The sequence below is a fragment of the Cheilinus undulatus genome, linkage group 15 (assembly GCF_018320785.1).
Source record: "Cheilinus undulatus linkage group 15, ASM1832078v1, whole genome shotgun sequence".
Lineage (NCBI taxonomy): Eukaryota > Metazoa > Chordata > Actinopteri > Labriformes > Labridae > Cheilinus > Cheilinus undulatus.
The window spans coordinates 36,430,767-36,454,308 of NC_054879.1; the positions used below are offsets into that span (position 1 = coordinate 36,430,767).

At 39.3% G+C, this 23,542-nt stretch overlaps 2 protein-coding genes across 2 annotated transcripts; one reads left to right on the plus strand and one right to left on the minus strand.

Annotated features, from left to right (window-relative positions):
* The first annotated feature begins 1,344 nt into the window (after nt 1–1,344).
* On the plus strand, nt 1,345–6,982 carry c15h2orf49 (chromosome 15 C2orf49 homolog). The gene is made up of 4 exons (XM_041807275.1): nt 1,345–1,463; nt 1,658–1,821; nt 4,961–5,216; nt 5,966–6,982. The coding sequence occupies exons 1-4, from the start codon at nt 1,353–1,355 to the stop codon at nt 6,020–6,022; spliced, it is 588 nt and encodes a 195-aa protein (XP_041663209.1). The 5' UTR covers nt 1,345–1,352; the 3' UTR covers nt 6,023–6,982.
* A 907-nt stretch (nt 6,983–7,889) lies between these two features.
* Nucleotides 7,890–13,694, minus strand: fhl2a (four and a half LIM domains 2a). Its single transcript, XM_041807391.1, has 6 exons — nt 13,665–13,694; nt 11,151–11,326; nt 10,883–11,057; nt 8,457–8,626; nt 8,123–8,309; nt 7,890–8,041 (listed from the first exon to the last, which is right to left on the minus strand). Exons 2-6 carry the CDS (start codon nt 11,304–11,306, stop codon nt 7,890–7,892), a joined length of 840 nt encoding a protein of 279 aa, XP_041663325.1. The 5' UTR covers nt 11,307–11,326; nt 13,665–13,694.
* Between the last annotated feature and the right edge of the window lie 9,848 nt (nt 13,695–23,542).

Below are 23,542 nucleotides of genomic sequence, written 5' to 3' on the forward strand. Positions count from 1 at the left end.
AACACATGACAAACAACACATGCCCTCTTCTTAATTAAGATCCCATGGTGTCTTGTACATCACATTACTGTCCTAACTGAATCACTTCACTTAGAGCTTGATAGAGTGAATCATGTTACTGCACTTCTCTGATCTTTGGTTGAAAAGCAACTCCTCCATGGTTAAAATGGTAAGCCACAGCAGGCTTGAACACTACAGGCTCACTGGAGGGCTTATTGATGGAAATATATCCACAGGAGAGAAACAATAGATTGCAGATGTGGTATATGATTCTAGCACTACAGACAAAATAATTAGTTTCAAAATGATATTTTTAAAGCTTTTTTCCTCTGTTTGTTAAATGGATGTAGAGCGAAGTCATCTTGCAGCCAGCTCATGCCTATAACAGGGGAATTATGTGTTTACCTGGCCGCTTTAACAGCATAAATACATGGGGGGCTCTTAAAGGGTCTTAGATAAATTTAAACTTGTTAGATTTTCTGTTAGCACAGTTTTATAAGGCCTTCTAAAATGTGTATTCTACTCTAGCAGTGTAATAAATACTACCCATATTTATGTCTTTATGCATAAGGATGTGATGCTCACCAGCAGGATTAAAAATTTTGGCTGCATGCGACTGAAACAGAGTCTTCTTGTATTCAGTCACAACAGGACATGACTAAATCACATGACCAACTCAGACATGAATTCCCAAACTAAAGGGCCTCTCTCTCATTACAATATGTTCTCCAAAATTATTTATAACTAGGCCTAATTAACTAATTAAGGTATCATTGCATGCATGACTCCAATTTAGCTTCAAGTCTTCTGTGCAGAACAACCACAACATAACAACCTGTGAACTGTTCAGTTAAATCATAGCAAAATTTAAGCAGTTAGACTAAACAAGGATAGAGAAAATAAATAAAAGCACAAAATTTTACAGTATTGACACCTCTGGTAAGCTGTCAGCATTAATGCACAGTTGTGACAGGCCAATTTATGTCAGTGTTTGTAGAACCTTTACTGGCATTACCTTGCTGAATAGTTTTAAACGGCATCATTAAGGTCAGGAACTATCTAATCGGGTGATTAATAATCCAGGTTTATCTGCTTAAATGCCATAGCTTATAATATTCCTGAACTTCATCAGTTATCATAATGACCAGGACAGTCAAAATAAGAAATTGTGTTATTTAAATAAAACTGAACTAAAAGCCTGATTCCATGTTGGCATACTTCTTCATATCAAATGGCATGTCTCATATGACAAATACTCGGTTAAAGTGACTGAAAGTAAACTTGATGACTTTACTACAGTTCTGGGTTGTTGTGGTGACGCGGGGCATCCTGGGAGTAGATCAGCATCCAATATGGCGACTTCCACAGGACAGGATGGGAAGGCTGTCAGTGCTTCAGATGTGGATCTAATATTGCACCCCGAGCTGTTGTCTCAAGAGTTTATGCAGCTAGTCCTACGTGAGGTGGGTTATTGTGTGGAGAGAAAGGCGTAAAGTCCCATTAAACGCAGAGATAAAGGAGAAGGGACAATGTAATAGTAATGTTAGCTAACCGGCTAGCTTAGCTGTCTGTTTATACTACCAGACGCACAAGCAACGCTTTCGACACAAATTATTAGGCAAGGCTAACCAACGGTTGTGTGTTTTTTTTATTGTAGAAACATGTCAGTACCTCACAGTGTAACAGTCGGGACCACCTCACAGAGCTCTACCTCCGTCATGTTATCCCGCTGCCGCAGAGGACTTTACCCAACAGCCGCTGGGGCAAAAAGATGGAGAAGACCCGGGGCAGACAGACCTCGACTAGTCACAGTTCAGATAGGTAACCGAAACTACGTTACACTGGCAGCTTAAAAATAGAGGTCACTGCGTTTGCTTACGTATTTTACATACCAAACACCCAATACGAAATTTTGTTTTGTGGTCAGCCATTCATAGAGGAGAAAAACATTTTCTCATCTGTATTTTAAAATCCATCAGACTAGGTTAGACCGGTGTTTTGGTTTAGTGAGTGACCTTATTAATTGGTGACGTTCAGCCGAATCTGTGGTTGTCGATTCATTAACTATTAAGACGAAGAGTTCCAATGAACTCGCCCACCTTGTTAACATAATGCCAAAATAAATTAGTTTAAATGCCGTAATCGCAACTGTCCCTAGGGGCACAATTTTTCAATATCTGCTGTAACTACAACAGCCGTTAAAAGTCACCAGATAACATGGTCACACTTTAAATGGAAACATAAGTAACTGAGGTTAACTTACTCTCATGACTTCCTTCAGATGAGAAGGTCTAGTTTGTATAGTTCCGGGGCCTGTTGGCAGATTTAGAGGTGTTTTTTTTTTTTTTTAATTTAAGAAAGCATTGTTAATTGTGTTTTTATTTGGTTAGAATCTTCTAATCTAACTAACATGGAAATTATGTTTTGTTTTACCTCAAACACCCTGCCAAACCCATATATGAAATTACCTGCCTCTAAGGAATACGCGACTGTCCTGCAGATTTAATCGCCATATTCTTCTACAGTAGCTGGCAAGGGACAAACCAGAGACAAATTTACATAGAGCAGGACTTCTTTTTTTAATTCTTTTTTCCTGTGCTGACTTATGGAGCTGGGAAGTAGATACAGGCCCATCACTTATCTTGCGAGAGTATTATTAGTGGATAATTCTGTGGTAGTTTGCTGCAGCACAGAGCTACCAGCTCACTCACCCAGCAGCTTCCTGAAACTACCTGATTTATCAATGGTAAGCTACCGCTACCAAAATAATACCTTTTGCTTTGTAGTCAATATCACAGAGATTAACTGAAAAGAATAATAGAGTAGCAAACATTAAAAAATTAGGCTAATCATTGAATTGTTAAAGTATTAACAGTGTTGTAGCTTTCAGAATTTGCACAGCAGGTAGCTTAATTTTGGTAGCGACTGTTTTTCCTGCATCAAGCTACCTGGACTGCCATGGCAGCTCTGGTTGCACAAAGCATGAACTGGTGTTTCGCACAGTGTTTCTTAATTGTTTTCACTGCTGTCAGAGCAGATCCTCAGCTAATTAAATATGTTTATAGAAATGTTTTGAGCCATAACGATGAGTAAACAAAGACACAAATGAAGCTGTGCTATTAGATAAGATGCAAAAAGCATTCGGTTAGTGATGTATAGAAAATTGAATCTCATTCTTCTTCTTCTTATGGGACACATATTATGTTTTATAGCTGTATAAATAGTTCCATGATGTCTAATTAAATGGCTTTAAAGGGGAAAAACCAAAAGAACTGTGAAGTCCACTGGTATTTATCACAGATAAAATAAAGTAGCCTTTGTAAATGGGTGTGATTTCTATTCAGTAAAATAATGAAGTTATTTCTGTGACTGCTCCATGAAGTGAACATATCCAATGCTTTAACAGTTTATATGGCAAAATATTAAAGTTGAGGGTTGAATCTTGTGAATTTGTCACATTAAAATAAAATGAAGGTTTACCAGGTGTTAAAGGGATACTTCAACATTTTGGCAAATTCATCCATTACCATAATTCCTATAGTCTTAGTAATAGGTTCGTTACCTTCAGTTGTCGGTGCAAGCTATTTTTAGATCGCCGCTGCCGAGTTCAGACCTGCTGTGCCAACTCAATGTAAGCAGACAGTATTCCAGCTTTCCCTCATCAAACTCATCAAATAAGGCTACACAATCCAACAACTCCAAAACGCTTTCATGGAAAAGTTGTAACCTGCTCATTCACCAAGCTATGAAATAATCATGGAACATTAAGAGACGGAGATGTTTTAAAGCTAAATGCAAAGCCGGAACTACACTCCAGACATGGCTGCTGCACCGTATCACTCTGCCCAGTGGTTTACTCAAGAAATAGTTCTGAGTATTTGCTTCATGTGTCGTAATGTTACATAATTATATGTTACTATTTCATAGCGTGGTGAATGTACAGGTCACAACTTGTCCACGAGAGCGTTTTGGAGTTGTTGGATTGTATATTTGATGAGTTTGATGAGGGAAAGCCGGAATACCGTCTGCTTACATTGAGTTGGCACAGCAGGTCCGAACTCAGCAGCAGCGATCTAAAAATAGCTTGCACCGACAACTAAAGGTAACAAATCTATTACTAAGACTATATGGATTATGGCAATGGATGAATTTGCCAACATGTTGAAGTATCCCTTAACATCAGACTAGACAACAACCACAGAGCGATCTTTTCACAGATGACCTAAAGTAAAGAGATGTAGCCTAAATGAAATACTGAAACACAGAGAAACAACTGATCTGAAGCTTCAGAATTGCAGAACTTGGATATTAATTCAATTTCACATCTGTCACTGATGTGCCAGGCTGGATTCCTTCAGGCTCTGCTTTGTGTACTTTAAATCAGGTCCACATAAATGTCAGGGAACCAAATTTGTCGCCACATACCTATGTCCAGGGTCCAAGAAACAGTATAGATCTCTGTCAAGCCCAAATATCCAGAATTTAAGCTGGTATTTGTTTTCTCCTGTTCTCATCCACTCTTCCTAGAGCAGACAGCTGTGTTTTGTCACTCTGCCTGGCTGAACAGTCATGTTGCTCAAAGTGATGTCAGTGAAAACCCCCTGTTGTGTGTGTGTGTAGCTACACCTTTTGGGATGGATGGTAAGCCTGGCACTCATGTGAAGTGCCAAAAAAGTCAGACTGTAGGGGTCAGTTATTTGGGACCCTTTCTAACTTTTGATAAGGGAAACATAAATGAATGCCAAACTGAACCAAACTGCTCAGTGGAAACAATCTAATAGCTGCCAGCTGGTAGCAACCAGTTGTGCAAAGCAAGCTACTGACAATCAGGTGTGCACCATAAAAGACACTGGCACCTACAAGTACTTCACTCTTTGAACTGGCTTTATAAGTTTCTGTATCCTTGCAAGTGAAATCCATTTGAGTTTTAATAAAGTTATTACTGTATTGTATTTTCCAGCTCAAGAAATGACCAACACAGGAAAAGACCTCTGATAGTGTTCGATGGCAGTTCCTCCAAGTCTGGCCCCCTGAAAGTAAGGAAACCAGAAGGAACCTCTGTATCATCTGGAATCGACAGGTTAAAACCGCCCCCGTCTGCAAACCTGTCCAACCCCATCCGCAAGCTATCTGGGAACACATCTTCCTCTTCATCCTCTTCATCTATTCATCGCAGCTCTGATGGAGCTAATCTTAAACGGGACGCAAACAGCTCGGTAGGAACCCTATTATTCATGTTAGATATCGTGCAGTACTTTTAGCCATGTTTGAGCTATAAATTGAGGCTGGAGTAAGGCATAGATGTGGCGAGTAAGCTGCCTGAGTTCACCATCAGGCGGGTAGGATGATTGATGCAGCTCTAGTCGTGCTCTTGATGTCCTTGCATATTACCAGGGGATGGGAAAATATTCTATTGAAAAAATAACAAAGTCTACACTTTTACGGCAAACTAAAGGGTGAATGTGACAAGTAGCAACTTGTAACAATCCTACTACAGCCTTTGGGCAAGTATTAGGATTACTCCAAATCCCTGGTCATGCTGTGGATGTCCCAAGGGCCCTGGGCGAATTACCCAGGGTGAAAAGGACTAGACTGTCAAGCTTGACTTGGCTACCAAGGAGCTTGATTCTGGCCAACAACCCTCAAGCCTGGGTTGAGGTACATCAGTCCCCCTGATTAATCCTTAGTGCCCTACATTCCTAAAACTTTAGCACACAACTGTTACTACTAAAAAGTATGGTGAAATGATAGAATGCCAATGTTGATGTTAAACTTCATAGTGAATGAGATTTTTTGATATAAGAAAAACTATTTTCTTTTTAACAGTAATAATTAAAACTTCCAAACAAACACACAAAACAATATTTATTAGAAACACTGTAAATCTATACTTTTGATGGCTCTATGTTCCACTGTAGTACACTAAATACTGCAGTGGTTAATTATCTGTCTTCCCTTTCCTCAGGCTGCCATCAAGTCTCCAGAGGTGAAGAAAAAGATCCAGCATGTAACATGGCCCTGACCTCTGATCACTCTTTACACAGAACCGATGGGAGCCCAGACTCCGATTTAATGTTGTTGCAAACCACCTTTAACTCTTCCCACCTTTGATATCACACTAAAGGCATCACAAAAGGGACGAAAACCTTAAACCTGTGTGCAAAGGCTGATCACAGTGCTAGTCTCGGAGCCAAAGGCAGACAGGATGGTGTAAAGCTGAGAGCTTCCTTGTTTGTTTCCTCAACCTCAAGTGCCCTTACCATCAGTGATCAGCAACTCACCTTCATGTTTCCTACATGGAGAGGACAAAATACAACATGTTTTCTAAATTAAAATGTATGGTTGATATTTTATTTCCGAGCACAGTTTGGTTTTGGTAAGAGGGGAGTGATGGAATGTCATTTTTATTGGTGGCTTTATACATTTGATGGAAATTTGATTGAAAACTGTCACCACAGACTCATTTGATAGTCAGACACTTAACAGGTAAACAGACAGTGGAAGGATAAGTATTTCTTTGTTATACTTTTGAAATTCAAACTACAGATTATGCTGAATATGCTGAAATGGTAGTTAGTGTAATCATTTCTCTTTAAACTCCATTCCTCTTAGGTTTGTCTTTCTGAAAGCATTTGTAGTGATTCACACAATGTTCACAGTGTTGAAGTACAAATAGAGTGGGGTGTTGGAACTTGAAGAGGTGAAATGTGTTGTCATAGATTGTTAAACTGAAGTATAAGGAAGCAGAAAGCTTACATTCACATGTAAATACATCTTTTTAATGAGTCACAATTGAAATGAGTGTGAGCAAAAGCTAGAATGGTGTCTTTTTCAGTTATATTTATTCTAAATCTTGGATTCATTGACTCTTTTGTGTCTGAATTTGAAAGGGATGTAAACAGGAACAGGAAACACAAAGCATTTAAATTCTCATAGTAGATGTCATGTTTGTACCAACTTGTTTTTAAAATAAATTGTCACAATGAAATTCACAATTTTTTGTTGATTTAATTGCACCAAAATTTCCTTCATCTTCCTGCCAATGCTTTTTCAGCTATACTCTAACAAATATATTATTCTAGTACTTTTGTTAAGCCAAAAAAATAAAAAAATAAATCCTCTAAAGTAACCTGACACACCAGATGGATTTGTTTCACACATCCATCTGGAAAACCTTCGACATACAGCGTTTGGGAAAGGGCAGAGCCAAAGTACTGCCCCTCATTGCTGACTGGTCCTGTCACTTTCTAACCGGGCCCAAATGGTTCAGACGGGAGCTTTGCAAGATGGATTCACCAGTGAGAAACAAGGAAACAGGCATATCCATCTGCTTTGCAAGGTTACCTCTAAAGATATACCCAGACCAACTCTGCACATTTTCTGTTAAAGTTGCTTAAATTTTCAAACATCAAAGCCCCTTTTATATGAAAGATTCTGATACCATGCGTTCACAAGACAAAGTTCATAAATATTTAATAGAGTTCATTCACAAAACCTCTACTAATTACAGCATCAAGGTAGCCCATGCACAAAGCAGTGGTTATTATCACACTTCAAAGTGTACTGTCATTTGCATACATTAATACCGCAGACATATGTCTAAAAGCTTCATACAGAGTCTATCTGAAAACATGGAGCTGTTTTATAAGCAAAGGTCTTTACATTCATGCCAACATTTAGCAATTATATTTTTCTCAAAGAATATTTAACTTAAAGTTTCTAGATTCCAAGAACATGGTTAGTAGTTCATATTTCATAGTAACAATGTACATTTTTGGTAATGCTAGGTAGTAAGGATGTTATGTATGCTATACTCTTTGCTCTGAAAGGTTATTGATATATCTCTGTTGTTCTATTGTCATAAGATCCTCATCCAATCCATTCCACATTTAGATGTCCTTGCCACACTCTGGGCACAGGATGTCATCACGCTCAGTGAGGAAGCCACGGCCAACCAGGGACACGGAGCACTTCTTGCAGTTGAAACAGTCGTTGTGCCACTGGCGCTCCTCAAAGGAAATGTACTTGCTGCCTCCAAGGCCTGAAAAAGTAATAGATAAGTCACTGTTTAAAGTAGCACTTCTGATTTTGAAGACATTAAAAAAATTATACGTTTTATTACCGCTAATCGGGGTGGTGCAAGAGGCACATTTCTTTGCATAGAGGTTGCAGAAGCAGTTGAGGCAGTAGGCAAAGTCATCTCTGGAGGTAAACCTCTGGCCAGACAGCTGCTGCTTGCAGCTAGTGCACAGGAAGCAGTCCTTGTGCCAGGGCTGGTCATGGTAGGTCACCCCACCAGTAGTGATGGGCTGATGAAAGGAAGGAGTGAAACATATAAACTGCTTTTTGGTTGCACATGAAGGATTTGTTCTACATGATTCCCCGAGTAAAGGTAACATTGAGAAGTATGTGAAAGTCATTTAAGATTTTGTAATATGTGAAATTAATTGTCTTACCTTCTTGCAGTGCACACACTGCATGGCAAACTGCTTCTCATAGCAGGGCACACAGAAATTGTGGTTATCCTTGGGGATGAAGCTCTTAGTGCCAATTGGCTGCTGGCATCTCTGGCAGGTGAAGCAGGTCTCATGCCAGCTGTTCCCCTTGTGCTCCATCTTCCTGGAGCCTGAGAGGAAACATGAAGAAAAATAAAGACTGAACTTAGAAGAAAAAGAAAATCTTTTTTGTAGTCAGCAAGCAATGAACATTAAACATTTTGAGGTGTTTCGACTGAGAAAAAAACCCTGAATGATCCCTTGAATTGATCCAAAAACTAAGCTTAAATCAATAAGTATTAAGTAACAGAAAAATATCTTAACCTGAAAGCTTCGATAGGAAACGTTTGAGAAAAGACAGAGGCTTTGAAAACATTTCAGAGTTTAAGAGTGACCTGCACATATCATTAAGTTGGCAAATACATGCTTTAACACATAGCGTTGACATTTACTGGAGGTTAATAATGCAGCAGCAGTTTTTTAAATCAGAGTGTTATCTTTAATAGCCCTCTGTATTTGATCATAAACGGATCAACAATTTTCAAATTTGATTTAGGAAGAGAGACATATGTATATTCTCAATGACAATTTAAAATGAGTTCTTGATGAAGTGGCAAGCTCTGGAATCGAAGCATTAAATCAAGTCAAATGTGAAAAACTTCAGTTCCTTGGGTGTCCACTTGAGTCAGGCCTGCAAAAACTGGGGACCTACTGTATATTAAAAGGCCTGTTTTGAAGCAAAATTAAACATATAAGGGGTTAAAAGTGTCAAAACTGAGTTAATATTGGTGCTAACTCACAATTGGGGAGGGTCCATACTCTGGGATTTGAAAGAAAATACAAATACTAATATAATAATATGTAAATTTGGCCAAAATATTTATTTAATTATTTTTCATTTTAAAGTCCAGCCCCCAGAGTCTCTGTCAAGTCTAATTCTGGCCTTGAGCAAAGATACTTGATGACCCCTGCTTTATACAATACTTAAAACTATCTGGGGTTGTTTTTATCTGTTTTGATTACATTAAAGCTAAGAGTCTGGCATTATTAAGGGCATTAATGATTAGAATGACAGGTGGACACCCTGTATTTGTTTGCCAAGAGGCCCATCTCAGCTTCCACTTTTTCGTTAGCGTAGCGTCCAATATGGCGTCTCCTGTTATCAGGGTTTGTAATGCCTCTTCAGGCTCAAATGGGTGATGTCACTGGGTGTATATATTTTCAGTATATGACATTGGCTAAGAAACTTTAAAGCTCACTTTTTATGCCAAGGTAATCTTACAAAAAGTGCTCCTCTATGCAGATGAACATCCTTTATAACTAAGTAACATCATATTTGTGTTGTATTATTGCTTAAGTCAGGATAAAGGATCTAAAAGATAGAGGATGCTCTATAATAATCATCCCTAAATGGCAGCATGTGTGCCAGGCCTAGTCCTCCAGAGCAGTGGTTCTCAAGTAGTGGGTCTGGACCCAAAAGTTGGACGTGGAGCCCCAAAAATTGCAACAGAAATTAAATAAAACCCTTCAAAAACATGCCTGTTTTGTCCTTTCTGTTTGATCTGTCACATTTTATACTACACAAGGTTCAAACTTTACTATCCATCCATCCATTTTCTATACCGCTTATCCTGTTGGGGGTCACCGGGGGCTGGAGCCTATCCCAGCTGTCATTGGGCGAGAGGCAGAGTACACCCTGGACTGGTCGCCAGCCAATCACAGGGCAAACCAGGCACGCTCACACTCACACCTATGAGAGTCACACAGTCACACAGTTAATCTAATGGGCATGTTTTTGGTGGTGGGAGGAAGCCGGTGTACCCGGAGAGAACGTGCAAACTCTGCACAGAAAGGCCCTGACAGGGAAGCGAACCAGGGACCTTCTTGCTGTGAGGCAACAGCACTAATCCCTGCGCCGCCGTGCTGCCCTCAAACAGTACTATTTTTCAATAATTAGATTCAATAGGTTAAGTAAATATCTGAAATTTGAGTAGCATTTTTTCATTGAGTGGTTGATGATCAGTCCTGAGGTTCGACCAGCTGAGAACCAGTGCTCTAGAGCAAATTATTGGGCCCAAACTGAGTCATTTGACAACATGACTCATCATTTCCACGAGTAACTGTAAATATATGGCACTTATTTCTAAAAAGAAACAATATCTGCTCGTAGGAAAAAAATAATAGTGCAGTGGTTTGGACCTTTGGCCCTTGGCTTAGTTTTCTTGAGATAATTTGGCCCTTGGGGAAAACTAATTTGAAAAATCTGCTCCTCAGTACAACATCAATTTTCTTAATCATTTTATTTTTCCAATATCTGAAATTAAATTTTGGGTGTTGCACTGGCTCATTTTAACTAACATGTTTCTTTTTTGTGTCTGCCCTCCCACCTGGCATGATGGTTTTCTTGCACTCATGGCACTTGGAAGAATACTCATTGGAGTAGCACTCGGTGCAGAGGAGCTGCTCATCCTTGGTAGAGAAGGGCTTGTCCACCAGTGAGCGCTTACACTGGAAGCACTTGAAACACTCCTCATGCCAGTGACGGTCCTTGTAGGACAGATCCTGCAGGAGCAACAGATGGGTCATTAATGGAGCCAGCAGCTGGCAGAAAGATCCTAGATGTGTTCAATGGGACATCTCTGTGGCATCTCATACCCTGGTGTTGCAGCCAATGGGCTTCTTGCACTCCTCGCAGGTGTTGGAGTACAGGCTCTCGTAACATTTCACACAGTAGGGATTCTCCTCTCTCAGGACGTACTTCTTCCCAAACAGGGACTCCTTGCAGTAGTGGCAGTCGAAGCGCTCGGTCATTTTGACCCAGGGTCAGTTACCTGAAAGAGAAAGTGAGACAATAAATAAGCAGCTATATGCATATACAAGAAGGAAGTGTTGATTTAACATATGAAATAGTTTCTTTTGGCAAATTTCTAATGCTTTGTCTCTTTGCACAGCTCCGAAACATCTTTGCAGTCACACTTAGCCTTTTGGAGATCATCGTTTCCAAACAAATATTTCCCAGGACGCATTTAGAGTCAGTATCCTCCAGTTTTTTTCTGCAACACCCCCCTTCATCTCTCCCATCTCCCAGCAGTCCTTCATTTTGTTCTGGGTGTCAGGAGTGGAAGGTGACAGATGAAATGGTTATAAATAACTCCTATCAGTTCTGCTTAGAGACAGTCAACTTTTGCCCTGCTGCATACCGACGCTCACCACGCCACTGTACACTGACCAATCCATCACCTCACGTCCAGCTGTCAGCGCCGGATCACTGTATCCCCTTGTCGTCCTGTGTGTGTACATAAGTAAGTGTGTGTGTCAGTGTATAAGTGGGGTCCAATGGCACTTGTAATAATGGCTACTCTCAATCTGCAGCTGTTAGTGGGTGGCCTGTTGAGCCCTCTGGTTATCCCACCTGTGCATAAATACTCTTATTCTCAGCTGACCAAGAATAGTATAGGCCTTTTATTGAAGCTAGTGCACTATTGTGTGTTTTTGATTTGATTTAATCAAAACAAAGAAGAACGGAGATAAAAACTCTATTACATAAGGGACTTTATGGATATTGATTTTTGAGCAAAGCTCCAATTTAATAAAGCAAGAAAAATTGAAGTATTAAATTCAGTTTCCTCTTTCACATTCAGTCCCCTGCATTGTTTAATTCACGTCAGATTTCTTTCACTCCTTGCATAGAGTTTGATCTTGCTCTGCTCTTTTTTTTTTACAGATAGCCTTCATCTATTTGTGATCGCTGCATTTCCCCACCTCACCTTTCCAACATGAGCTGCTAGACTGATTTGTGATGCTCCAGACATTTAAGGGGACTGAAGTTGAGACGTTTAATCTACTGGTTCTTTTCTGCTCGCAGTTATTCTCGACCCTCCCACATTCCCTCATTGTCTGCTGCTCCCACCATGACTCACCTAGCTTATATAAGGGTTTATCTGACTCCTAAAAATAAAAAAGGGGATAATCTCGACTGCCACAGATGAAACCTCGAGCTGTTCAAATATGTCAGGCAGCTGTTTCCCAGCTTCTGGGGTCTCTTTGATGCTGCTCATCTCATCTGAGGGGGGTCTATCTGTGAAAATAGCCTGATGCTGAACTGAGCCATAAGGCCAGTTTGATGGCAAAAGTTTGACCACCATGTAGACTGGCCTATCTTCAGACAGCCGAAGCGCTTAAGGACACTGTTTCCATTCAATCATCTTTTGATGCAAAACTCTAAAAACTGCAAGGAATTTTAGCCAGTTGAAGAAGTAATCATATCATTTTGTGTACTTAAGTGTATAAAATTGCTTATAAATTATGCATCTGCTGGGTTAAAAATTGTCTCACCATCTAAAAGAATGCAAAGCATTCACGAGAATTTTCTTCAACAGTGAACACGTTTTTCTTCTCTTCCAGAGCATCCATTCTAGAGAAATTCCTACTTCCTTAACCAATCACACACATCAACAGACACCAATAATAGCCTTATGAGTGGATAATGAAGTAATTAGTTCAAAAGAATTGAGCTTTAAACCGATAAAGCTCCATTGAGTCCAGAAGAATAGCTCCCATGTAGAGTAAATTCTCTCTAAATATAGGGATTCAACTTGGCCATTGAGTTACATAAGCTACTACTAGCTATTTAGCTGCCACTCATGATACTTTTTGCGCTCTTGGAAAGTTGGGCTGCAAGCTTATGTACAGGTTGCATCCAAAAAAAGGTCATAAAGTAGAAAAAAAAACACCAGTTTTACAGATTAAATAACTTCTCTGTGATAAAAAGTCAGGAGCTGACATCTTTACCAACTCTTCAGTGCAGAAGGGAGGTGATGAAAAAGGAGGAAAGATGGATTGTAAGGGATCTCTGCTCGTGGAGATCAGCAGGGATTATGCAGTTGGGAGGATGAGTATATTTTAAAAAGTATAAAAGTGAAGAGGAGGTCATGCTGTCTTAGAGACAGATGGAAAAGTAGGAAATATGGAGTAAAAAGGCATGGTAAAATAGTGAAGTAGCTGTGCAGAGGGAGCACATGAGCAGGTGGGTGGGGGAGTCAGGAGAGGAGGATGCAGGAGCAGCTGTGTCCTTGAGGGTGGATGAAGACCAGTGAAAGGATGGATGGGTTGAAAGATGGACAGGTGGATGGATGGATAGTGGAGCGGTTGAACAGAGCTGGGTCTTACCTTCCTGTCTGAGGAGTGTGTGCCTGTGCGGAGTCTGGGGCAGACTGAGAGACGAGGCTTGTGGTGGGCTGTAGTAACTCCTGATTGCATTACTCCACCCATCAGGGGGATAATTGAAAATGAGGGAGGGGCAACTGAGCAGGGAGGGTGGCAAAGGGGCCGGGTATCTTTTTTGAGATGATCTATAAATACAGCGGTGCTTCACAGTGATAACCCCGAAGCCCTCTTGCACTAGCAGTCACCAGCGAGACCATGTGGCCTTTTAAGGTCACTTAGTTGTTCACTCTCTCACATCCTCACTCAGTTATTCACGTTTTCATTCGCTTATTCAAGTCTTTTCATTATTTTTGTTTCCTCCTCCTCCATATCAGCCTTATCAACTCATTCCTTCCTATCCTGCCTCCTGGAATAAAACAAGTCATTCTTCTAAGCTGGTGTTTTCTTTACATCAGAGATCCCCATGATTCGTAATAATAATGCACAAAAAACATGAACACTGTTACATAATCCTACAACCTTCAATGGCCTTTGACACATGATGGAAACGAAGCAAAGGGTCAAACATCAAAGATTGCTGTCCTGTGAGATTCGCCCCTACTTAAATGTCTCATCTGTCTCTACCTTCCTATATTCCTCCTCACTGGGGAATATGAATTCAATCCCAAACCTTCAGCCATGTTGGACACAGCATCCAGGCCTGGTAATGACAGACACCCACATGGTTTCTAAGAAAATTGTAGCACTATTTTCTGCAACCCCACTCTATCTTGTTCACACTGCTACACCACCCCTCCTTCCCTCTTTTCTCTCTCTCCCCTCCAGTCGTCACCCCTCCTTTTCACTCCCTGTCCAGCAGGTTTTCCTGACCTAGGGGTCCCTGGGCACTTTCCAGTGAGAAAATGCGTCACTACATTTAAGTGCTCTATTTGTAGCCCGCCAGAGAGAGATTGTGGCTTCACAAAGTGTTTTATCAGTGTGTGTGCTGTGGGTTTATGTTTTAATGTGTGTGTTTCAGTGTGTATAAAGCTGATTTGTTTACCACATTAAACTAGACTGAAACATCTCAACAGGTGTTGGTTGGGTTGCTCTTATGTGTGCCAACATTTTGTGCAGGCCAAGGATGTGAAGAATTCTCCTAACACTGGTGATCCCCTGCCCCTTAAAACGTATGATTACTCCAGAAACTAAATTTATCACCTATTTTTTGTCCTTTACTGAATATTTGCAGAACTTATGACATATCCATGAGCCGCATCTGTTCTCTCTTCTTAGGCCTAATGCTCATTTGCATAGCAACACATAACAAAAATGTAAGCTACTTAATCAGCATTGAGCTTCATTGCTATTACTGGCACACACTAAACTAACATTTTTAGATTAGTATCAAAATAACTTAAGTACTGCCATTGTAAGCAGGCTATAGGCTAAACAAATGGCAAATATGTGGAATAAAAACTACTTACCATTAAAAAGTTAGCATTACCATTGTTTGCAGGCTATACGCCAAACTAAGAAGGCAAACGTGGTATCAAAACTACTTTACACTAGCAGGTTAGCATTGCTATTGTTAGCATGGCCATGGTATCAAAACTTTTTAACGTTACCAGGTTAATATTGCCATTGTTAGCAGGCTATATGCTAACCAAGAAGGATGCATATGGCACAAAAACTGCTAAACATGAGCAGGTTAATATTGCCATTGTTAGCAGGCTATATGCTAAACTAATAGGATGAACACGGTATCAAAACTTTTTAACTTTACCAGGTTAATATTGCCATTGTTAGCTGGCTATATGCTAACCAAGGAGGATGCATATGTCACAAAAACTGCTAAACATTAGCAGGTTAATATTGCCATTGTTAACAGGCTTTATGCTCAACAAAACGATGAACATGCTGTCAAAGCTACTACACATTAGCAGGTTATTTTTGCCATTGTTAGTAGGCATTATGCAAACTAGTGATGATGAGCATGGTATCCAAAAACTACTTACCATTAGCAGATAAACATTGCCACTATTTGCAAGCTTGATGCTAAACAAACAGAAGGAACATGTTATCAAAACATATACACATTAGCATGTTAACATTGCCATTGTAGGCAGGTTAAATGTTACAAAAAAGTATGAACTTGGTATCAAACATTAGCAGGTAGCATTATTTTTGTTAGTAGGCTGTATAAGAAACAAATAGGGTGAACATGGTATTTAAATTACTTACCACTAGCATCTTAACCTTGCCATTGTTGGCAGGCTATATGCTAAATAAAGAGTCATAAATACATGCCATCAAAACAATGTAGCAATAAGAGGTTAACGTTGTAATTGTTAGCAGGCTATGTGCTAAACAAAGAGAATAAACATGGTACCTAAACTTCTTAATATTAACAGGCTAAAATTGCCATTGTTAGCAGGCTTTATGCTGAAAAAACAGGGAGAACATGTGATCAAAATTACTTTACGATGGCATGCTAACATCGCTATTGTTATCAGGTTACGTGCTAAGCGGATGAACATCAGAACTTCTTAACATTAGCAGGCTAGCATTGCTATTGTTAGCAGGCTACTGTATATGCTACAAAAAGACAATGAACATGGTATCAAAGCACCTTGACATTGGCATGTTGCCATTGTTAGCAGGCAAGGTGCTAAACAAAAAAGGTGAACATGGTATCAAACTTCTTAACATTAGTAGGTTAACATCTCCGTTGCCAACAGGGTATATGCTTAACAAAGAGGGAAAACATATCTAAACATATCTAAACTAGTTACCATTATCAGGTTAACATTTCAGTCATGTCAACATTTGACAATATTGTGCTTCAGGGCATGTAAGTATGCCAACATGCTAAACTAAGCAGGTGAACATGGTATAGTAGCATTACTGTGCAATATTTTTGTCACTTGAGCATTTTAGTACACTAGCACAAGTAGTAAATGTAGGGGATGTGGTACTATGCCTTCTAAACATTTACACGTCAGTGTCATTGCTAGCATGGTAGCAAATGGTGTGTATGGTAGCCTTCCTAGCAAACTTTAGCTTGTAATACTGCCATTGTTAGCTCAGAAACACATTAAACTGAGAATGTGTATGAAGATACATTGGCATTTGATTATAATTTTTAACATTTGGGTGTGCTAGCATTCGCATTTGGCTCACAGCACTAATAGGCTAGATTTTAGCACCAAAAGAGCTCTTCCTATCTATAACGTCTTGGTCTTGTATAACTATCTGATAAAGTAGCACAACATTTATATAAATGACTCATAGATCTGCTTAAAATTAAAAGGTTAATTTGATATGCTATAATACCAGCATCCTGGTCTTTGAATTTTGATAAATCTCATTTATTCCTAAGTTATCATGGTCCACCATCAGCACATCTGAAGCAGGCAGAAGGGAAAAACAGGAAGCTGTGTTGTCAGGGGGTAAAGGCACAATTGAAGTCAGATGATCGTTTGTCAAACAGAAAACAGAAGGTGGTGTTGTTCAAGTTTACAAGACATGTTAGGGAATAGTAATAATTTGATTGCCTCAGAACAAAGATGTTGTATTTTTCATAAATGCTCACAGTGGGCTGTTAGCTCTTGAGTTCCTTGTGAAAGTTTATATCATGTTTATTTAATTTCAAACATGTGGTCTAATGACTATCTTAAGGGACAAATAATTTCCCTTAGCCCCCCTCAGCCCATCTTTTGATTCTTGCCTGTGATCAGCTGGCACAAAGTTATCTCTCCCCCCACTCTGGTCCGGTTCGAGGCCTCCAACTCAGCTGCTAAGGCTGGAGGGATAAAGTTGCAGCTGTCAGGGCACCGTGAGGCTATCGTGATGCTAAAGCCTAGTGCTTACTGCTGCTGCAAATACAGCCATGTGGAAAGGTCAAGCCAGGCAGACCCCATCGCAACCAGTGGACCGTTAATCATTAATGCAACAGCAACCAATTGGACTGGAATTTATCTGGGTAATCCAAGATCCAATATGATCCCCTGGAAGAACTTCATTCTACTGAAGATTGCCAAACAGGTTGAAACGGGTCTCGGCAACTGAGAACGTGCAGCGTCATAATGGATGTCTCAAATGGGCAATTAGAACTGATGAAGAGGGACAGAATCATTTTGGGCTCCCACTGTGGGGATAAGGTTTCTTACAGCTTAGTTAACGTGCGGCAAGAATTTGTTTAGGACCTATAGTCTTGAATTGATGTTGAAATGCTAATGAATACTTTGACATTTTGGTTTATACTATCTTATGTTTTAAAGTGAGGGTTATATGAGAAGATAGTTAACACACTAACAGTTTATATTTCCTTTTAATATAACATTACAGCAAGCAACCTGTAAGCTAAACATAGCCCATGGACTGAGAACAGAAGAAGACTAGCCTTGCTCTCTCCAACTTAAAGTATCTGAGAATACAATTACCATGCTTACAGATTATATTTCCGGTTAATATCAAGCTACAGCTAGCAACAAGTCAGCTAAACATATCACAAGGACTGAGAGCAGAGAAAGGCTGTACAGCTCTTAACCTCATGTCTGAGAACAGAGTTACCACACTAACAGTTTATGTTCAACATAGAGCCTGAGCTAGCAAACAGACAGGTTAACATTGATTGAACAAGGATTGAACCAGGAGGCTTCACAATTATCTTGGGTCTTTGCAACATACACTATATTGCCAAAAATATTCACTCATCCATCCAAATAATTGAGATCAGGTGTTCCAATCTCTTCCATGGCCACAGGTGTATAAAATCAAGCACCTAGGCATGCAGACAGTTTCTACAAACATTTGTGAAAGAATGGGTCGCTCTCAGGAGCTCAGTGAATTTCAGCGTGGTACTGTGATAGGATGCCACCTGTGCAACAAGTCCGGTCATGAAATTTCCCTGCTCCTAAATATTCCACAGTCAACTGTCAGTGGTATTATAACAAAGTGGAAGCAGTTGGGAACAATAGCAAGTCAGCCACAAAGTGGTAGGCTATGTAAAATGATGAAGCGGGGTCAGCGGATGCTGAGGTGCATAGTGTGCAGAGGTCGCCAACTTTCTGCAGACTCAATTGCTACAGACCTCCAAACTTCATGTGGCCTTCAGATTAGCTCAAGAACAGTGTGTAGAGAGCTTCATGGAGTGGGTTTCCATAGCCGAGCAGCTGCATCCAAGCCATATATCCCCAAGTGCAATGCAAAGTGTTGGATGCAGTGGTGTAAAGAACACCGCCACTGGACTCTAGAACAGTGGAGACGAGTGGCGAATCACGCTTCTCCATCTGGCAATCTGATGGATGAGTCTGGGTTTGGCGGCTGCCAGGAGAACAGTACTTGTCTGACTGCATTGTGCCAAGTGTAAAGTTTGGTGGAGGGGGGATTATGGTGTAGGGTTGTTTTTCAGGAGCTGGGCTTGGCCCCTTAGTTCCAGTGAAAGGAACTCTGAATGCTTCAGCATATCAAGAGATTTTGGACAATTCCATGCTCTCAATTTTTTGGGAACAGTTTGGGGATGGCCCCTTCCTGTTCCAACATGACTGTGCACCAGTGCACAGAGCAAGGTCCATAAAGACATGGATGAGAGAGTTTGGTGTGGATGAACTTGACTGGCCTGCACAGAACCCTGACCTCTACACAAGAGGGCGGTTGACATCATGGGATATTTCTGTATGCTAAAACAATTAGCAGCAAGTTAACTGAACACGGCACAAGGACAGAGTATGAGAAGGCTACGCAGCTAGCTAAGCTCCTTCTGTTACATGAGAAATCATTTACAATGCTTACAGTTCCCATTTTTGCCACAGCTAGCAACCGGTTAGCTAAACATTGAACAAGTCTGAGAGCAAGAGGAGGCTTTAAAGTTATCTCAGGTCTTTGCAACAGAGGCTGCACTTGAAGACATTCGCCATTGCTAAAATGATACTTAACAGCTAGCAACCAGTTAACATAACACAAGGAGGGCAGGGGTAGGCTACACAGCTAGTGTGACAACAAAATCCACCTTCTGGCGCTAATATAGAACTGGGGGGATAAAGTTGTGGGACTTATGTTTACTGCTGATAATCAAGAATGATTCTAATAGAAGCCAACATAACAACCAATTTTAATGTTTGTACCAATAAAACAAACAAAATATCATGCAAACTTTGAGTCTTAAAGATGCCAGTGTGGAATTTTGCAGAGGCAGACTGTTTCTGCCCAGGCCTTTTTGCTAAGCTAAACTAAAGTAAGCTACCATGTAGCTGCTGGCTTTTGCTTCATATTCAAATATAGTTCAGTAGCCAATATTTAGAGAACTTTAAGGAGTGTTTACCAAAAATATTACCTAAAGAAGATGGTGGTAGCACTACTCAAGTTTGGAGGGGCTAGCTCTGCCATCACATAGAGCAAAGTAGGCTAATGCATGAAAAATATAGGACCAACTAAACAGTGCAGCAGTCAAAGTATTTAAAGTATTGTGTATGGTTTAAGTGCTGTAATTGTTAGAGTGAAAAAGTTAAGCTGCCAAAGTCCATAATTTGCCACAGCTATTGAAAGGCTATACCATATGCTTTGGTTTCAGTGTTTAAGCTAGCTCCTTTAGTTTTCCCTTGAGCTCACATGGAGCCATCTAATCTGACTAATAAAGAAAGTGTGTAAGCCATTTTTCCAAATGCTACATAAAAAAAGAATGATTGGAAAGACCCAATTACAGCTTAGATCCACAAGACTTTTCAAGCCAGTGAACCGCATGTTTTAGTCATTAATTTATGTGCTCCCTTACATTGTAGAATAATGTTATGCTACCGCCAAAGTAGGATAATGGACATAATATATGAAGTTAGCTCTTCAAATTGTTTTTCTAACAGGCCAGTGTTGCCCCAATGACCATGTAAGTTAGCCTATTAAAGGCTCAAGTTAATTAAGGCTTTTTTTTTTTTTTACTTTTGTATGTACTGACTTTTTTCAGGCATTCAGAGAAGAAATTATTTCCTCGTCCTTTGCCAGATACAGAGGTTACTGTGTGATTGTGTATAATAAGAATTAGGCCCTGAGCCCATGAAAATTAAGCCTCATTTGTCTTTAATTTGATCCCTCAAAATGCTCATTAAATTGCATTCAATGAGGTTATAGAAGGTACTTTTTTTGCAAAATAAATGTCCAGGGAATTGTACATCTTAATCATATTATAGAGATGAATAATGAGAGAGTTTTCGTGGTATTCCTCAATGTATTGACTGTTTTCTGGATATCTTATTCTGAGATCATGTGGTAAGAGAGATATGCATTAACTAAAAAGCTCTCCTTACAAAACTGGGACAATCTTTACAACTATAGAAATAATAGAGTACTGTGAAGAAATCATGCTTGAAGCCATACATTAGTCCTATCACTTAACTGTCAACAATTATGCGTTATATATTTATTTTCACAAAAAGATGGATCATAAAGTTAGATTAACATTTTTCATTGTGAAGTTATGAGAGAGATTATTTTTGAAGTTTCATTTTAAATTGGAAAATATGCAATATGATGACTTGAGTACAGCAAAATGAGTGTGAAATACCACTTGGTAGGTAGAATGTCCTGTTGTTTTTACTTGTTTAAAATGCTTTCGTTTGGATTTTACTTTTAGAATTCCTTATTAATTTATTCCTGAAAAATTTCCGAGACAGTCTGGCTGCCGACCGTTCATCTCTGACAGCCATTTTAACAGACCCGTCATCTGAGACGCTTTATATCTCAGAACCTGAATACAGGCTTTTAGGATTAAGCTCCTGTTTAGGGTCACAGTAAGAGTTCTGGTTAGAGTTAGGGTACCAAAGGTTAAAAATTAAAACCCTGACCTGCAAAACCTAATGACAAGACATTTGATAAAGCCGAGTAAACAGTAAATTGTTCTCCATGAAAATATTCTATCGTAGCAAGCTTCCTTATGTAGCTCCATTAGCTGCGTAAGCTACATAGCTCCCAGAGCTTTCTTAGCTAACATAGCTAAAGCCAAACTCACAAAGCAGCTACGTAAGCTACGTAGCTACATTATCTATAGTTAAATTAGCTTTATTGATGATATCAATGTATGTATATTTGATCAGATACATTGCTGCTAGTGTCAGGGCGAACAGTTACATCATTTTGGAGCAGAAAAGTATGTCAAGCTGTTATTGGGTGTGATGTTTATTAGTGTCACTTTTAAACCACTTTTTTTTTTGCTAATTTTTGTCCCTCTTGTCACCCCTTCTTACTCCCTTTTATGGACAGTTTTGGAGCTTCTTTGCCCATTGTTCCTCTGAACCCATTTTTGCCACTTTTAGCATTTTGGCCACTTTAAAACAATGTTATTGCCACTTTATAACCGCTTTTCACCATTTTCCATTCATTCTTGTCCATTTTTGCCACTGTTTGCCTGTTTTTGCAACTTTTAGAAATTTGTTCTCTGCATTTAACTGCTTTTCACCATTTTCTTTTCATTTGTGCATGTTTGAACCCATCGTTGACACTTTTTAAGCCCTTTTAACTATTTTATCACTTTTAACCCCTGTTTTCTACTTTATCTGGCTATTTTTGCCAATTTTGCCACTTTAAAGCTTTATTTTCCTTTTTTCTACACATTTTGCCTGTTTAAATCCTTTTTAGCCACAAACAATTTTACACCACTTTTAACCATTTTAACCCTTTTTTTTGCATATTTTTAAACCAATTTTGCCACCTTTTAACCCCTTTATACCAATTCAACAGTTTTTAACCCGTTTTTGCTAGCCTACTTTATGTGGATACTTTCTTTGCCTATTTTTGCCACTTTAAAGACAGATTTGCCCAATTTCTTTACGGCTTTTCACCATTTTGCACTTATTTTTACTTTTTTGGAACCCATTTTGTCTTATAACCTCTTTCACCACTTTTTCTTTCCAATTTTTCTGCCCCTATTAATCCATTATTGCCCTTTTTAATCATTAAATTTATTTCCCTTAAAGTTATCTAAGCTCCTTTTACCTTGTTTTTCTGGCATCCTGACATTTGTGCACATCATGGCCTAGCTATGATAATGGGCATTTCTTTCCTAATGGTATATTTCAGTGTGTAAACATTACCAATATAAAGGTTATTCTGTTTTTATAAAGGTGGTTTACATTTTAAGAAATGCTGTATTGTACCACAGCACAGATGAATAAGGTTAAATTTTGGTGCTTTTATAAGAGTTGTTATTATTCAGGTTAAAAATATGGTTATCACAGGTTAACTTTAACCCTAATGTAGAGGTGACAAACTATCATCAAAGAAATAATGAATCCACTTCCTGGCAGCATATTTGAAATTACAGGACATAATCAATGTAGAATCTGGTCTCCTCATGACCAGCTAAGAACTCCTCATGTGAGCTTTAAAGTTCATATTTAGACAGCTGCTTTATTACCGATTCTCTGGACTCTAACACCTGTCACATTTAAAAGTCTCTGTGTTTTTTGTCCCCAGATAATCAATTTATGGGCATGATTAAAAACCTCCTGTGCTCATTTTCACCCTAACTTTGGTGCCATAGCAGTGATGTGACTCTCTATATATGACACAGCAAATCTTCTGTCATTCAGCCTGGTGTTGTGTTCCCAAACCACTAAATCCCTGCAGGGATGGATGGGATGTTTTAACCCCAGCGGTCACAAGACACTTTATATAGATGCTGAAGATTGTCTTTTCTCTTTGTTCTTTCGGTCTCTTTGATTCACAGTCAGACTTGGAGTTGATACCGCTGCATAGAAAATCTACTTTTACTCTTTGATCATTGTATGCTTTTACAATGAAGAATATAGAAACAGTGAGCAATCAGAGGAAGCCGTATATGTATATTTTTTAAATAAATCCAAACCTGAACTAACAAGATGTTACATTAAAATCTTAAAAAAATTTAATCT